Here is an 18,166-nt window from a genome sequence, read left to right as displayed (position 1 = left end):
GCCAATTCTGGATCCACACATCCTTCCACTGTGGGGACATGGGTTTCTGCGTGGGAGCTGATCCTGGTGTGGATTTGCCAAGCGTGCCTTCCTCCTAGCACGTTTCTCCCTTTCGTCCTGAGTTTGAACGTCTTCAAAGTCCATGACACCTTTGGCAAAGGCTGTTCTCCAACTGGTGCGCTAACAGGCCAGTGTTTCCCAATTGTCGGTGTTTATACTACATTTTTTTTTAAAGATTTGCCTTGAGACAGTCTTTGAAACTCTTTTGTTGACCACCAGCATTACACATTCCGTTTTCAAGTTCGGAATAGAGTAGTTGCTTTAGAAGACGATAAGCATCCGCACAACATGACCAACATGACCAGTCCAACGAAGTTGATGTTGAAGAATAATTGCTTTGACACTGGTGATCTTTGCTTCTTCCAATACACTGGCATTAGTTCACCTGTCTTCCCAAGTGATGTGTAAATTAATAGAACTAATATGAACAGTATAGAAAAATGCACCCAACTAACAGGCGCTTACACATTGGTAATGAGGGACACATGAGTATCTATCTCCCCTTTGCAAAAAAAAGGGAAAGTGATAAATATATTTTAATAATGATGGTGATGGTGAATGGAAATTTGAAACCTTTTAAAAAACAATGTGGTCATATATAGATGTAGATATAAATACAGATATAAATATAGATATAGACAGATGATAGATAGATATCTATATCTATAGGTAAAGGGACGAACCAGAGCAGCGCACGGAAACGCTGTTTACCTTCCCGCCGGAACAGTACCTATTTATCTACTTGCACTTTGACGTGCTTTCAAACTGCTAGGTTGGCAGGAGCAGGGACCGAGCAATGGGAGCTCACCCTGTTACAGGGATTTGAACCGCTGACCTTCTGATCGGCAAGCCCAAGAGGCTCTGTGGTTTAACCCACAGCACCACCCGCATCCCCTATCTATATATATCTATATATGAGAGACAAATGTTGATGCTTAGAATCAGGGGAAAGAAGGCAGCAAAACTGTGTGGGTACCTGTGGGGGGATGACATAGTCTGCGACATCCCACAGCCTCTCGCCCAGCTCAGAGGTGTTGGTGAAAGCCACGCCTTTCACCTTGGTGATGACGGAGCTCTGGATAGACGTATCCACATCCTGGTAGCCTTTCTTGACCACAAAGACCCACCTGGAAATGCAACAGAGAGTGAAACAACAGTCAACACAGAGTTTTCTGAATCAGGGGCGAAATCAGAGCTGTGGTGCATGGTGGGCCTTCTGGACATGCTCAGGGGCATTTTTTTAAAAAACGGTAATTAACATCCCATTCGTTTCTGGACTTCACCTTTCCTTTGGGAAGGGGTCATAGCTCAGCAGTAGAGCATCTGCTTTGCATGCAAAAGGGCCCAGGTTCGGTTCCTGGCATCTCCCAGTCAGTCTAGACCAGGGGTGGCCATGTGATCTACCAGTGATCAGTGATCTACAACAGATGTCCGGTGATATACCAATATATTGCAATCTACCTGTTGGACGTGCCTGGTCTAGACTGCGGGAATGTTCAGGGATACAGGAGAGGATATATTGTTTGATTATATCCTTTCCAACTTGTGTTAACAAGTTCCACAATTTAGCAGAGTAACATTCCCCTTTTTTAAACTTACACAGCAGATGCATTTGCTCAGGCTCGCTAAAGCCTCTAAAACACGTTTTAAAGGTAATTCCTCACTTAATCCCTCATAAAAAGATAAAACATGACACAGTCTTCTATAAAAGTATAAAAAGAGTTTACTCACTCACATTCTGTTCACAATTGGATCCAAGAAGGTAGACTTAGCTTAGAAAAGTAACATACACCTGGAAACTACAGTGGTACCTCGGGTTAAGTACTTAATTCATTCCAGAGGTCCATACTTAACCTGAAACTGTTCTTAACCTGAAGCACCACTTTAGCTAATGGGGCCTCCTGTTGCTGCTGCGCCGCCAGAGCACAATTTCTGTTCTCAACCTGAAGCAAAGTTCTTAACCTGAAGCACTATTTCTGGGTTAGCGGAGTCTGTAACCTGAAGCATATGTAACCTGAAGCGTATGTAACCTGAGGTACCACTGTATCTCATAAGGAGACAGTCCCTTTGTCCTCTCTTGGCTGGAAGCCAAGAAAGCATCTTAGGCCAAGCAGATGTTGCTTCTTCGACAAATGTGGTCAGAGAGAGAGAGATGGCTGACCAGTCCTGCTCTTTTGTTACCAGGGCAGGTGAGGCCATGCCCACCTCTAGTCACATGCAGAGGAAGTCTGTCATAGCTTAGGAGAAACAGGAAGTTCTGACTGGCTGGTCCAGATATTCCCTTTTATCTCCACTCTAGGGATGTTGTACTTGACTGCTCTTGAGTTTCAATAAAATGCATGCTGTACTGAGTTAGATAACTTGGTCTAAGGCAACTCCCTCTGCTCTTATTTAATCACCTTTAAATTCAGAACCATGAGGACTAGAACTCTTGTATCTCAGGGAAAAGAAGTAGCTCAGTGGCAGAGACTCTGCTTTGCACGCAGGAGGTTCAGGGTTCAATCCCCATTGCCTCCAGGTAGGGTTGGAAATTCCCTTGCTCTGAAACTGCAGACTGGGAAACAACTCCCTGCGTGAAACCCTGGAGAGCTGCTGCCAGTCAGTGTAGACAATACTGAGCTGGTCTGCTTCAATAAAGCTGCTAATGTTCCATCAGAAGTCAGTTCTTGGCTTCGGTGAAATTAAAAATAAAGGCTCAAACCAGGCACAAAAGAGGCGGAGAATGTCCTGTGTGAGAGTATGGAGGTGGTTGGAGGGTGGCTGCAGGTAATAGATTGAGGCTGAATCCTGACAAGACAAGACAAGACAAGACAAGACAAGACAGAAGTACTGCTTTTGGGGACAGGTGGCAGGTGGGTGAGGGAGACTCCCTGGTCCTGAATGGGGTAACTGTGCCCCTGAAGGACCAGGTGCGCAGCCTGGGAGTCATTCTGGACTCACAGTTGTCCATGGAGGCACAGGTCAATTCTGTGTCCAGGGCGGCTGTCTACTAGCTCCATCTGGTACGCAGGCTGAGACCCTCCCTGCCCGCAGACTGTCTCGCCAGAGTGGTGCATGCTCTGTTTATTTCCTGTTTGGACTACAATGTGCTCTATGTGGGGTTACCTTTGAAGGCGACCCGGAAACTGCAACTAATCCAGAATGTGGCAGCTAGACTGGTGACTGGGAGCGGCCACCGAGACCACATAACACTGGTCTTGAAATACCTGTACTGGCTCATGGTATGTTTCCGAGCACATTTCAAAGTGCTGATGCTGACCTTTAAAGCCCTAAATGGCCTCAGTCCAGTATACCTGAAGGAGCGTGTCCACCCCCATCGTTCAGCTCGGACACTGAGGTTCTGGCAGTTCCTTCCCTGCGAGAAGTGAGGTTACAGGGAACTAGGCAGAGGGCCTTCTCGGTGGTGGCGCCTGCCCTATGGAACATCCTCCCATCAGATGTCAAGGAAATAAACAACTACAGTGGTACCTCTGGTTACGTACTTAATTCGTTCCGGAGGTCTGTTCTTAACCTGAAACTGTTCTTAACCTGAAGCCCCACTTTAGCTAATGGGGCCTCCCACTGCCGCCGCGCCGCCGGAGCACGATTTCTGTTCTCATCCTGAAGCAAAGTTCCTAACCCAAAGTACTATTTCTGGGTTAGTGGAGTCTGTAACCTGAAGCGTCTGTAACCCAAGGTACCACTGTATCTGACTTTTAGAAGACATCTGAAGGCAGCCCTGTTTAGGGAAGATTTTAATGTTTGATGTCTTACTGTGTTTTTAATATTCTGTTGGGAGCCGCCCAGAGCGGCTGGGGAGACCCAGCCAGATGGGTGGGGTATAAATAAATCATCATCATCATCACTACTATTACTTTGGAATAGGTTTCATTTCCAGGAATATTTCCAGTTTGGAAGCTAGAAGTCCTAGGAATTGTTGTCAGTAGTGCCTGGTGCCTCCCTTTGTGAGTCTCTGGGTGACCAGGACTCCATCCCTCCTGATGCACAGATTGGATTGTGGACTGACTCCTTTCCCTGCTTTGGAATTCTCTACATACCTCAGCTGGAACGGCAAGGCAAAGCAAGTCACTGGCTTCTCTATGGGGAGGATAAAGCATTCCCTGTTGAATTTCTGCCTGTCTCACAGCTAGTAAAAGTCACCGCAGCCATGTGTGGTGGGGAGAGAAAGATGGTGCCATTCTCGGGGGGTGGGGAGTCTGCTTTCTTCCTAAACGAAATCTTGAAGGTATCACCACCTCAACGTGGCTTAAATTACTAACTTGCCGAGCCCAGGCGGAAGCAGGGAATTAAATGTCCCGTAATTAAATGCTGACAGCTGCGTCAGAAAGTATGTCGTTCGACAGCCACGTGCCACGTAAATGACTGTCACATCCTTGAGCGCCCACGCGTCAGAGAGGCATCTTGGCTACAGGGAAGCAATTTGCTCTCCTTTGATGCCTACAGGGATCTGGGTCATCACATCAGCCGTCTCCCAAGGGAAAACTCGTGCACACTGCCCTGACAGAAAAAATAAAAAATTGCAACCCATGGTATCTCCCTAAGGAAAGTAGAATTCTGCAACTTGTAGAAAAAATGCTGTGTTTTAATTGCACTCATAATGATGCTGCTGTTTCTCTTGGCTTCTGTTCCCCAGCTCAAAGGAAACTGTGTAATAATAATAATAATAATAATAATAATAATAATAATAATTTATTATTTTTATTATTGCGGCGCTCATCTCGCTTTACTGGCCGAGGGAGCCGGCATACAGCTTCTGGGTCATGTAGCCACCATGACTAAGCCGCTTCTGGCAAACCAGAGCAGCGCACGGAAACGCCGTTTACCTTCCCGCCAGAGCAGTATCTATTTATTTACTTTGCACTTTGACGTGCGGGTTGGCAGAAGCAGGGACTGAGCAACGGGAGCTCACCCCATTGTGGGGATTCGAACTGCCAACCTTCTGATAGGCAAGCCCTAGGCTCTGTGGTTTAACCCACAGTGCCACCCGCACCCCTAATAATAATAATAATAATAATAATAATAATAATAATAATAGGCGATAAAACATCAAACATTAAAAACTTCCCGATACAGGGTTGCCTTCAGATGTCTTCTAAAAGTCAGATAGTTCTTTATTTCCTTGAAATCTGCTGGGAGGGCGTTCCACAGGGCGGGCGCCACCACCGAGAAGTCCCTGTGCCTGGTTCCCTGTAACCTCACATCTCACAGTGTGGGAACCTCCAGAAGACCCTCCTTGCAGCTGGACCTCAGTGTTTGGGCTGAACGATGGGGGCAGGGGGGACAGATTGGTGTAACGGCTTGATCTTATATTTTTTAAATTACGCATTGTTTGCTGCTTCCTATTTGCTAAGCACAGTCTGGGGATCAATTCCTGCCCGGAAACCCATGTCCCCACTGTGGAAGGACATGTGGATCCAGAATTGGCCTCCACAGGGGCTCATTGTTAAAACCGTGTTTATGGAAGACGATCTTACTCAGCTACGAGTGATTGATAAAGAAGAAGAAAAATAGGGAGGACTTGTCTGCTTGCCAAGGATACGAGCAGGAAAGATGAGTAGATTCCAAGAAGCATGACAACCAGAGGGGAGGAGATGGATGGCGAGAGAGGACTGCGTTGAAGGGAGGATGAGGATACTGGTGAGATTTCACAGCCGGATGTCAGACGCTCATCGAGACCCAACAAAGGCATTCCAGCGTCACAACTGTCCTACCTCGCAAGCTCGGCGCAACCCCTAGAACCAGAACAATCTGTCTTACCCATCGCCTTGGGCTGCTTCTTGGAATCTGCTTCTCTGCTTCTCCTTCAGCATCTGTGCTGAAGAAGGACATCAACTCAGGGAAGGGAATGGCGGCTTGTGTTTCTTCCTCTGACTCAGGGGTCAGCAAACTTTTTCAGCAGGGGGCCGGTCCACTGTCCCTTAGACCTTGTGGGGGGCCGGACTATATTTTGAGGGGGGGGGAATGAATGAATTCCAATGCCCCACAAATAATCCAGAGATGCATTTTGAATAAAAGGACACGTTCTACTCATGTAAAAATACGCTGATTCCCGGACTGTCCGCGGGCTGGATTGAGAAGGCGATTGGGCCGGATCCGGCCCCCGGGCCTTAGTTTGCCTACCCCTGCTCTGACTCATCTGGGCAGAGAAAGAAACAGAAGCCTTCGTCAAACTGGTATTCGGTGGAGGGACAGTGGCTCTATCCTCCTTCGTGGATTTGCCCGGTTCCTCTTTTAAAGCCAAATGGACAAAACTGATGGACGGTGTCGAGATGGCAAAACGCACAGGGAGAATTAGAAACCAGGAAGAGGTTTAGCAGCATTAAGATAAATTCAACAGTGCAAATAAGTTTGGACGGATGTAATAATGGAACACTGAACGGTTTCGTTTTTGTAAAATATGCAGGGATTTATGATATGCAAAATGAACCACGGAAAGAGAAGTCGTTGATATTTTAAGGATGTTTAAATGAGTATTTTAAATTGTAAAACAGAAAATTTAAACACACCCACACCCATGAAGAGGAGGTCTTTAATAAAGAACGGGGAAAGTTTATGATTTATTTGGTGGGGGGGAACTATTGTAAACAATTACATACATTGGTAGGATTGACAGAAAACTTGTGGTAAAGATTTGAACTAAGGATTTATAAAAATAGAGTTACGACAGAGATGCAGAAGGGGAAATCATTATATTCAGATTCAAGATGGGGGGAGGGAAGTCAGAAGGGATTATATGTTTATGTATATAATCCATTCATTTATGGAAAACAGAAAATGCAAAAATAAAATTTATTTTTAAAAAATAAAGCCTTACAGGTTGGGGGCCGATCACTACCTCGTGCGGGAGAGAATTGCCAGAAATGAGGGAGATTTTCAGGGGGGGCAGTGATGGGCACCAGCGCACATGGCTTGCCTGGCAGGAGAGAGCCCCTTTTAGCCCTATAGGCATCTGCCCCCTAAGTGGTTGTCCTTGGGCTGAGAAGGGTTTGCCACCTCTGTGGGACGTGAAGTCACGGTGGGCCACGCCTGCTCCTGAATTCTGCAGCACCGACGGAGCACTGCGCTAAAGCATCCTCCACGTTGCTGCCATGGCAACCTGATCTGCTGTCATGTGCTGAATGGGGCTTTGCAGAAGAGCAGCTGAAAGCCAGTTTCAGGCAGAGGAAGTCCCTGTGCATCTAGCGCAGTGTTGTCTGCACTGACTGGCAGCAGCTCTCCAGGGTTTCAGCCAGGGAATATATCTCAGCCCGACCTGGGAAATGCCATTGGCAACTGGACCTGAGACCTTCTGCATAACCACCGAGTTCTGAGCATTCCCTAAAAACAAAGCAAGATTCTAGTCCTCATGGTCTCGAACGAAAAGTTTAATCAGGAGCACCGGAAGTTGTTTTGTACTGATTCAACAGATAGTGACAGCCTGGAAGAACGCTTGGCCGTGTCTACATGCACGGACTGGCAGCAGCTTTCCAATGTGAGGAGCTTTTAGATTCTTTTTCACAAAGGGCGGCAAATATGTTCCAGCAGCCTTAAGGGTTTTCAACGCAAAACCCGTTTCCCAACTCCTGTACGCTGCAAATGTCTGGCATAATGGGGACCTGCCAAAGCTAGATGGCTTTCAGGCAAAATTTCTATGACCTCTGCTGCAGGTACCCAACTGTGCCCCCAACTCCATACTTCTGTTAGAAGCTGGTGAATGCCCAATTTCAACTAAAGCGTGTTGGGCTGCCCTAAGACATTGGCTCAGGATTTCAGTGTTTGATCTAGGGAAGGGTTTGTACCAACACCTGACCAATGAGGAATTTGTCAGCAAATGGCAGAAAACCATGGCTAAAAAAGCCACCTCTATTGGTCTGTCACCACCCCCCAACTGTATTACCTGGGTTATGAAGGCACCCAAAAGATGTTAAAGCAAAGATTATGGGATAATGCACACAGTGACTTGCGATCTCAATCACACGCAGTCTGTAGTCCGCTGGCAGTAGGAGTACAATATGGGCATGTCTTTAAGTTAACATATTACATTAAAAACCTGACAGTACCAAACTATCGAAGGCTTTTCACCAAAGCCAGACTAAACATCTTTCCTTCTGCAGTGTTGGGTGGCAGGTTGAGAGGAGTTCCCCACCAGGACAGACTTTGCTCATGTGCCCAAGACATCGATTCCATAAAACATATTTTGTTGCACTGTGCAAAATATGAGCAAGCCAGGGCTGAACTGATACTACCCTTGCTGGTACCTTTCCCGGGAAAATCAGAGGCTCACTATGTCAGGTTCCTATTGGAAGACCGGACAAATGCTAGAACATTAGCAGTGGCAAAGTTTTTATCGGTGGTTGCAAGAACCAATGATCCCTATATTCTGAACAAAATGCTTGTTTGACCTGGAGGTAGGTTGTATGAATTGTGTAATGCTTTGTAACGATTTGTTGGGTCTCTGGACCGTAATAAAGATTGTTGTTGTTGTTTATCCCCCTAAGATGAGATCTTTCATCAATGCAAGGAATCGAACCCAGAACCTTTCAGAGAATCATCAAGTTAGAAGGGACCCTGAGGATCCAGGCTTCCTCAACCTCGGCCTTCCAGATGTTTTTGGCCTACAACTCCCATGATCCCTAGCTAGCAGGACCAGTGGTCAGGGATGATGGGAACTGTAGTCTGAAAACATCTGTCTCAATCAGAAAATCCGTGCTCTAACCAACTGATTTAAATTCTCACACGTCCTTCTATAACTTGAGCACCAGATTATTTTTTAAAGGAACTGTGGTTTTTAAAAGAAACCCGTGGATAACGGAAGGATTCCCATTTTCTTCCTGAGCCCCACCACCATTTTCAGCCCCACCACCAACTCCATTTTGTACCGACTCAACAAAACACGTCTCCTTTAAACCTCCAGTGGGGCGGGGACATTGCGGGTTTGTTAATATATGCAGATGTTTTAGCTGATTAAATCAATCCATTCAAGGGATCCATTAATCATCTGAGTCTGTGTGCAGTTCCCAAATGCACTTCCAAAGTGCTTGGAAAAGAGAGGCTTATTTCTGAATAAATATGCCCAGAATTGTAAATTTTTCTGACAGGTTGGACAGCAACCACACACAAACACACTTATGCTGTGAAGCATGTTAGAAATAATAAATTCTGCATTCTGTCCTCCTGGAAATATCTGTGTAATACGCCTTTTGCTCTCGATACAGAGGGCCAGAGATATCCATTCCCTGCACTGGTCCCGACCCAATCATCTTGTTACAATCCTGTACTATGGGAACGCCGGACCAAAGCAAACTGAACATGTACAGAGTGCCCAGACTGCGCCAACATCCGCCACAAAAAACCCATTCTGAGATTACAAGCCCTCGCTTTCGCCCACAGCTGGTCATTGCAAATACCCTAAAATGCAAGTGGTAAATGAGGAATGAAGGAAACAGGGCAGAATGGAATCAGAGCATTTCAGGGTCGCAAAGGGGACCCTCGAGCTCATGTAGTCCAACCCACTGCTTGGTGCAGGATCTGCAATGCAGGATGAGACGAGTCCGCTGCTTTCAAACAGAGGCTGTTCCCCTGTTGAACAGCTCTCCTTACAAGTAGGAACTGCCTCCTGCTGTCTTGCTGAAATACGCTTCGCTGTAATTTTTGAGCGCCGGGTTCAAATCCCGACCTGTGGAACGACAGAGAACAAGTCTGCTCCATCTGTGATAGCCCTCCAGCTATTTGGAGACGGCTGTCATTTCCCTAACCCTTAAACGTCTTTCCTCCAAGCTAATCACACTCAGCTCTCTTTCAGCTGTGGCTTCACACATGACCTGGTATTCACGTCCCTTGTTCTCCTGGCTGCCCTTCCTCTAGGTTCCAGTTTGTCAACACCCTCCTTCAAATATGGCATCCATAACTGGAGGCAGTACTCCTTGGAAAAAGAAGAGGCGAGAGTGCCCCTGAGCATATCCAGAGTGCATTTCCCTCACCACCGGTGGATAACTATGGAACGTCTCCTGCATGAGTGATCAGGAGAAAGGTTTTTCAGATCATAAAGACAAACGGAGTCCTTCTGTTTCCTAGGAATCCAACACTATATCTACCATGGAAAATGGTTGCAGGCCTACAAAGCTCTTCATTCTCTTGGGACCAATGAAAACAAAAAGAGCCTTGTTGGAACAGGGGAAAGCTGAGGAATTCTGCCCAGTGTCCTGTTACCAACAGGGGACAGCCAGGTATTTTTTTATGCTCCCAAGCAAGAGGCAACAGCAACGCCCTTGATACCTGTCTCCAGCATCTGGTATGGCAAGGTGCACTGCGCCTGACTGTGGAGGTTCTGTTCAGCTGTGGTGGCTAACAGCAGCTGACAACCTTCACTCGCCAGCCAGTATTTATTTATTTTTAAATAGACCGTGTCTAAAGAGGTCTGTCAACCGACTGCTAAGCAGAAACCCCATGCTAAGGAGCACTCTACCTGGAATGAGATGCGGATGAACTTTTTGCACAACAAAGCACAGACGTTCTGGTTGCCCTCTTTCAGCAGGGAGGGAGAGACGGAAGCTGAACGACATGCGTGCGGCAGGTGCCCACCTGGAAGACCCCCACCCAAAGGGTGGTGTTTTGCTGGCAAATGTCCCGTTCCTATCTGGCAAGGAGCGATCGCCCGTTCACAGCTATCGCAGGGTGCAATGCGACGCAGGCACCCTCCACATGCCCGCCGTTTCCGAGAAAGAAGAGTTTTGGAACGACAGGCATAAACCACATGCGTAACGGCAGTCAACATTCTGGGCATCTGCCAAGGTCCTAGTGGGCATTGCTGATCTGTGCCCAGTTGCTGCCCTCAAAGCCCAAATACTCCCCTCTCTGTCTCCCTTGGTGACTGAGGATCCTGGCCCCCACACCACCAGTTAGAAGCCCCCTCTCCCCAGACAGCATCTTGACAACCCCACCTGCAAAAAATAAATAAATCTGGGGTTGCCCAGCCTTGAAACAGAGCTTTTACGCCCATCCCTAAAGGAGCAGAATGTTTGGCATTGAGCAAAATCAGTGCAAACTGGCAAAATCCAAATGCCAGGTGTTTTTTTTTAATGTACATATTCCCCGCAGCTTTTCCAGGTCGTAGGATGAGCCCTGCTAGGCGGGTTCAAAGGTCAGGGGGTTCTGAGCAGCGACACACCAGCTTCCTCGGCTGGGGATCTCACAACTATTAAAGCTGAGCCTCTCCTGCGCATGGGGGAAGGCTCTAGGTTCAATCCCTGGCCTCTCCCGTTTCAAAGGATCTGGCAACGAAGAGGACCCTTCGCCCTGCCCAAGGCAACCCCAGAGAGCAGCTGCCGCTCAGAGCGGGCAACACTGGGTGTAGGCAGGCCGGTTTTCTGGTACAAGTCAGTTTGCGACGTTTCCCTGCATTTTGGCTTTTGAGCTGAGCAGCACAAGCCAGCAAATAATCCGTCAATAGCAGAGCATGATCTCAAGCTCAGGGTCGTGGCTTTGAGCTCCACGTTGGGCAAAAGATTCCTGCGTTGCACGGGGTCAGTCTGGATGACCCTCGGGGTCCCTTCCTACAATTCCATGATTCTCTGATCAGCAAGAGACATCAGGAAAGGTGATGGAGAAGCACCAGCCTGCTTTTACTGTGCGTGGGTATTAATGACGCAGAATTATTATATTTTTTAAAAAAGGAAGAGCAAAGGTTCTCTCCTTACCCCACAATGTAGGCCATGATGGAGAGCTGGACCACTCGATAGAGCACCCCCACTTTCTTGTTCTTGGCGATGACATATTTCTCCGTCTTATAATCGAACAGCGACAGGCACAGAGCTTTCCAGGCCACCTGCCCCATCCTCTCCCGGCTGGCTCAGCATCTGAAGGAGGAGAAGGATGGGCAGGGGTGGGGAGGAAGGGGGGGAAATAAAAATAAAAAAGACAGGTGGGGAGGAATTAGCCACGCACGTGTTTCTCCTGGAAAGCTGAAACGACAGCTCCGGTTCAGCTCTGCTGCTGCGTCCTCCTGCGCTTGCTCTGATCTGAATTTTCGGTGGCAAGGGAGAGCTCAGCTGAGCATAGATCGCCCTTGCTGGTTGGACAAGGTATGTGGAAGAACCACCTTCCTTCTGCCGCCTGTGATGGAATCTCAAGGCTGAGTCAGAAGGTCCTCGGCCTTTGCAAGCCTGCAATAATAGCTCTGCAGGAGGAGAAAGCCGGCCGCCTTTGCCTTTTCACGACCCAGTTCTTGCAAAAACAGCCCCCTTGCGATGCTCTGCTTTTAGGCACATGGCAAAACGTTCCTAGCGTTCATCCAGGTTTGGGGTCCTTAATCTGGAGGGGGTATTAAGCATATTGGTGGCCTCTTTGTTTATGCATTTTTGCTCAGCTTTTTAAGATGGGTGGGATGAATTAGTTCTGCCCTTTGCAGATGTGCTGCAAACACATGATGGAAAGCACATTTTGAGTACGTTTACCCCTCCCCCCCAAATAATCCTGGGAATTGTAGTTTGTTCAGGGTGCTGGGAGTTGTAGCTCAGGTGTGTGTGTAAATTACAGATTCTTTATTGGAAGTGGGTGTGTTTTAAATGCATTTTAATTGTATACTGTGTAGGCAGGCTTGTTTAAGTTTTTATGCTTGGTTTTAATGTTTGTTTCAATTTGTAAGGCCCTCTCACTTTCATTCATGACAAAAATAAATAATAAAATTACAAAGATAAATAAAAATAAATATTTTTAATAATGATAATGCAGGAACTGAAACACAGCTACCCTTCGAAATTCACCTTTCCTGAATGTTGTGAGTGATGCCATTCTCCAACCAGTGTTTACGAAAATGCGTTATTCATAAAATAGAATACAATGCAGTCAATAACATACAATTTATTTTAACAGCAGAGAAAGTTGCTTTACCAAAGATGTGTGTGTTATTCAAATCTGCATACAAAAAAATGTGTTTATTGGAACAGATTTGCACTAAACGGCTTCCAAATTTCAGAAGAATTTAAAAAACAAAAATTCACATGTTCTTGCAAGAACGTGACGAGTTGAGTTCAAGATTTGAAAAATAAAAATCAGAAAGAACCAGAACTTCCAGCTCCATCCCTTTCTGCCACATTTACAGCGGTACCTCGGTTCGCGAATGTAATCCGTTCCGGAAGACCGTTCGAGTTCTGAAAAGTCTGAAAACCGAGGTGCAAAGGGCTGGCTGCAAATGCAGTTGAGAAAACTGGAAAACATGCAGCGTGTCTCTTCCGGTTTTACTTAGAGATGCCATTGTGGATCAAACCTGGGATCTTCTGCTTGCAGGGCTGCTGGGGCTCTCCAGCTGAGCCATGGACCCTCACAGGATAGATTTCTGAGCCAGCGGTGACCTTATAGCCCACAGTGTAACGATCCTCTCCAAATAACCCAGCAGATTCAGATCGTGTGTGGTCAACACACCCCTCTCTCATCCTTCATCCTGGCAAGATGGCAGCATTATCAGAGCTGCTCGATGTCGCAGGAATCCCCCCCCCCATCCTTCAGTTTGTACAAACTTCACACACACACTTACTCACACACCACATACGCTACGCTTCTGTTATAAATTCATAGAAAATCAACCATACATCGGATTTGCACTGTTCCACTTTTATTTTGGGACGCGGGTGGCGCTGTGGGTAAAAGCCTCAGCACCTAGGGCTTGCCGATCGAAAGGTCAGCGGTTCGAATCCCCGCGGCGGGGTGCGCTCCCGTTGCTCGGTCCCAGCGCCTGCCAACCTAGCAGTTCGAAAGCACCCCCGGGTGCAAGTAGATAAATAGGGACCGCTTTCTAGCGGGAAGGTAAACGCCGTTTCCGTGTGCTGCGCTGGCTCGCCAGATGCGGCTTCGTCACGCTGGCCACGTGACCCGGAAGTGTCTCCGGACAGCGCTGGCCCCCGGCCTCTTAAGTGAGATGGGCGCACAACCCTGGATTCTGTCAAGACTGGCCCGTACGGGCAGGGGTACCTTTACCTTTTACCTTTTACTTTTATTTTACTCCATGAAGGAAGGACTACAAAATGGGGAAGGTTTGATACAGGGCAGCCATAATCCTTGAGCATACCAGTACATACACAGGAGCCATCCCTGATGGTCCTAGGCAGAAGACCATCAAGATCACAAAGAACTTGCATATGGAAAGTTTCGTGTTCGGTGTGCACCCACAAAAGACTTAAGTTGTCACCTTTTGAGCTCCTGTATGGGAGGCCACCCTCCTTTGTTCAGGATATTCCAGCTGACCTCAAACAAATAGGAGACCATGTGACACAGGGACAAGTGCAATCTCTCTCCCGTGTTTTTTTTCTTTTCTTTTTTGTTTGTTTCTCTTAACAGGTGGGCCCTCGAGTGCACGTCGTGCAGCATTGCCGAGCCGATTCATCAGTTCCAGGCTGGCGATAGCGTATGGGTGAAAGAGTGGAAACGCGATCCACTTGCACCTAAGTGGCGTGGGCCTTACACCGTCTTGCTCTCTACTCCAACAGCGGTGAAGGTAGCTGAGGTGACCCCCTGGATTCATCACTCCCATTTGAAGAAGTCCGAAGGCAGTTGGACGTGCAAAGGTGACCCCTCTAATCCTTTTAAACTGACTCTCTCCAAAAACCCCTGTATCTAGCCCTATGGGGAACGGGCTAGGTCACGGGCAACATTAGACGACCGGCCTGCTGCAGCCACAACCTGGAAGCTGGCTGACCTGCGCACGCCTGAAGCTTGAGGAGCGTCTGAACCAGCGATTGTGAACAGGAAGATTCTCTTATACAATAGATTGACTGCCCCCCCCCTTTGTGGAACAATTATCAGGGATATTACTCATTGGGGATCCTCGGGATATATGTTTTGGTCTTGGTGGTTCCCCATTTCTCCCACTGGGGGAATTATATTGGGGCTAATATTTTTTTGCTATCACAATAAGGTAATCTTTTGTGGAAGGAATGCATATACTAGACATCAACATGATTTTATTGTTAATCCTGATCCCTTGGGAAGGGGAAGGGTCCTTGAATCTGACCAAATTTGCTAAATATGGATTCAGTCAAAACCACAATATGTGGGTAGGCTTAGCTGAGATGGTAGCCAATGTTACAAATAGGACCAATTGCCTTGTTTGCTCTCTTGGGCCAGATGATTCAGAGGGAGGTATGCCCTTATTACCGATACCATTAAATGCCATTGGTATGGTAAGCGAAATGCCACACCAAACAGAAGTACAGAATTTCCCTGGATGGAACTCAACTAAACCAATACGAGTTATACCTGTACAAGGGGAATTCTGTGTACATAAATCATCAGAGGCAGCTGATTCTACCATGGTAGGCTCTTCCCATTGCCACTATACTTGGGATTATATTAAGAATAGTCAAACCTGGGCAAACGGTACTACCTATCGAACTCGGAATACCTTGCCCTGTGCACCTCCTTTTATTCATGCATGGAAAATGGTGTGGAACATAACTGTGACAGAAAAAGGCAATCTAACATACTGCACTGTGAACTCTATACCCCTTTTGATATTTCGCCTTATGCACTCCACGTACCAAAAACCTCAGACCCGATGGTTGTGGTGGATATGTGGAGAATGGGCATACAAGCAACTCCCTTCCAAATGGAGTGGGACTTGTTTCTTGGGATGGGTATTACCACCAATGTGGATCATGCCCACTAGTTCGGCCAAACGTACACGAAGAAACGCTGATATTTCTCATATAGCAGGAGGAAGTACCCAAAGTTGGAGCGATACTGATGATTGGCCACCAGAGCGCATTATAGCCTATTATGAACCTGCCTCCTGGAATCCTGATGAGCTCATACAAGGGGCACGGGATCCTATTTATAATCTAAACAGAATAATTCGATTGCAAGCAGTAGTGGAACTTGTAACCAATGCAACGGCCCAGAGTTTGAGACTTATTGCACAACAATTGGATGAAAGTAGAGCCGCCATTTTGCAGCTGAAAATGGGAATGGATTATGTGCTTGCCAGGCAGGGAGGCCTATGTGGAGTCTTGAACTTGACAGGGAATGCCTGTTGCTTTAACATTTCTGATAATGGTGAGGCAATCCGTGTGTTGGCTACAAAGATGGAGAGTATAGCACATGTCCCAGTACAAACATGGGAAGGATGGGATATGGGATGGCTCATCAACTGGTTACTCAAAGGGATACTATTGTCTTGCTTGTTTTTCTTGACGGTAGTAGTAATGGTTTTGTGTATGGTGCCATGTATCATTTCATGTTTTAGAAGTACAATTAGCAAGATGATTTCAAATGAAACTCTACCTCATATCATGGCCCTATACAGAGCTTTACCTCAGGAATATGATGACGGTCAAGCTATCAAGGACACTTGGGATGAAGGTCCTTGAGCTTGAAAGGGGGGAATGAGGCATCTGATCAAAGCCTGTATTCTTGATCAAGGCTTATATTTTTTGATCAAGGTTGTATCTTAAAAAATAGCTTAAATTCACAAATGTTTCTTTCGAGGCAGGAAACCAGCAGGCAGCTGGCAAGCTCTTAGACAGAGGGCCCCTCTGGTTTATTGCTGTCATAAAAAGGCTGAGGTCACTGACCCTACATATTACAGAATATAATTAAGCTGTAATAAAAGCTGCTAAATTAAGAGTTGGTAAATAGTAAGGTTTATTGTTTAACAGAAAATAATACCATTTGGCCTCTCATCAGATATAGAGCCAAAAGGTCAAAGCATCTGGCTGGCAAGAGGGGGAGTAAAAGAGCCGTTTTTTAAAGCTGTTCCTTGTTCCTTTTAAACTGAGACTTTTTACTCTGCAAAGGTCTTTTCCTTTTAAAAAGTTATTTATCTTATGTTATGTATGATATTTTGTTGTCTAAATGCAGTAAGCAAAGTGATAAATGTTAGATTCTTATGTTAGATTATTATTTCATTGATGGAGTGTGAGAAGATGAAAACAAAAGATCTGTTCAGATAAAAATACCCCACCATCTGTTTTAGCCATCTGCTCTATTTTAGAATGAAGGGGGCAAAGGTGATCTGGTAATTAAGGTGCCTTGTCGAGGCTAATGTAAGATGTATGGCTACTTGTTTGCCATTTATAAATAGAAGAAAATATAGCTCTCTGTCTCCCATAAAAGGTAATAGGAAATGGGTGTATCTTTTATGATTGGTTCTAGTAAACAGCCAATAGGAATTTCAACCAGGCTGATTGGACAGAGGCAGCCAAGGGACGAGAAAGGGGGCTGGGCTGAGGGAATATAAGTGCTGGCCATCAGGGCTGGAGGGGGCAGAGCTTTGGTAACCATATACCACTGTGCCTCTCATTTATTTGTCTGACAAATAAATTATTATTTTAATTTCTCTATTGCTGCGTTGAATATTTCATTCCAGCTAAGCGTTAACCACAAGCAGGGTGCTACATTAGTACTCATGGGGAGGGGGGAAAGGAGGAACCAGCCAGGTGACAGGACACTCCGGTTACCACCACAACTCCTCCCTCAACCCCTCCTTTTTGTGATGTAGTTGTGATATAGCTTTAGGGGTGTAGTTTGGGGGATTAGTAACTAATAAAAGTTGGGGTCTTCTTCTGTTCTGGGCTTCCATTTTGCTTCATCTTGTTGCGAGTGGGAGTCCTGTCGTGACAGTATCCAATAAAGCCCAAGCCTACAGGCTGCTGTTTTGCTCCAAGTTATCCTGGTTGGTGTCTTTGTTTTTGCCCAAGGGAGCCCTCAGATTTTTCCGTTAACATCGAGGACACAAAAACAGCCAGGCAAAAACACTTGAGGAGGGTAGGAAGGAAGACCAGTTCTTGGTGCATCCTGGGAACCTGGGGAACATTCCCAGGGCCAGCTTGAGAGACCTGAAGGGCCACATTTGCCCGCCTCTGCCTTCAAGGCAGCCCCAAGGCCTGGTCAAAGACACCCTCCGAGTTAATGCTATATTGATGTGCAGCTTTTATTATTGGTCTCCCTGTGCAGTTCCTATTATGACTGCCATTACTGTTCCCACGGAAATTAATTTTGAAGGCAACAGCTCAGAGACTCCACTCGGGGCGGCTGAGCCGAGACAGCAAAGCATTGCAAAGAAGCATATATAGCAATGTTGACATTGCCCTTATGTCCGCCAGAGAAGTGATTTACTGGAAACGGTGGCGAGGAAAGT

The 18,166-nt window shown here is 46.5% G+C and overlaps 1 protein-coding gene across 2 annotated transcripts in view; it reads right to left on the bottom strand.

Annotated features, from left to right (window-relative positions):
* P2RX5 (purinergic receptor P2X 5) overlaps positions 1-12,093 on the bottom strand; it is a 32,193-nt gene extending 20,100 nt beyond the window's left edge. The window contains exons 1-2 of one of the 2 annotated variants that reach the window (XM_053367755.1): positions 11,736-12,093; positions 1,037-1,187 (exon numbers count right to left, since the gene is read on the bottom strand). In XM_053367755.1, coding sequence (XP_053223730.1) covers positions 1,037-1,187; positions 11,736-11,872 — 288 coding nt within the window. In that variant the 5' untranslated portion in view covers positions 11,873-12,093. Of the gene's footprint in view, positions 1-1,036; positions 1,188-1,795; positions 1,854-11,735 lie in introns of those variants that run through there. The other variant, XM_053367756.1, reaches the window with a different exon arrangement.
* Between the last annotated feature and the right edge of the window lie 6,073 nt (positions 12,094-18,166).

This window comes from Podarcis raffonei, chromosome 15, assembly GCF_027172205.1.
Source record: "Podarcis raffonei isolate rPodRaf1 chromosome 15, rPodRaf1.pri, whole genome shotgun sequence".
NCBI lineage: Eukaryota > Metazoa > Chordata > Lepidosauria > Squamata > Lacertidae > Podarcis > Podarcis raffonei.
This window is presented reverse-complemented; position numbering and strand designations above follow the sequence as displayed.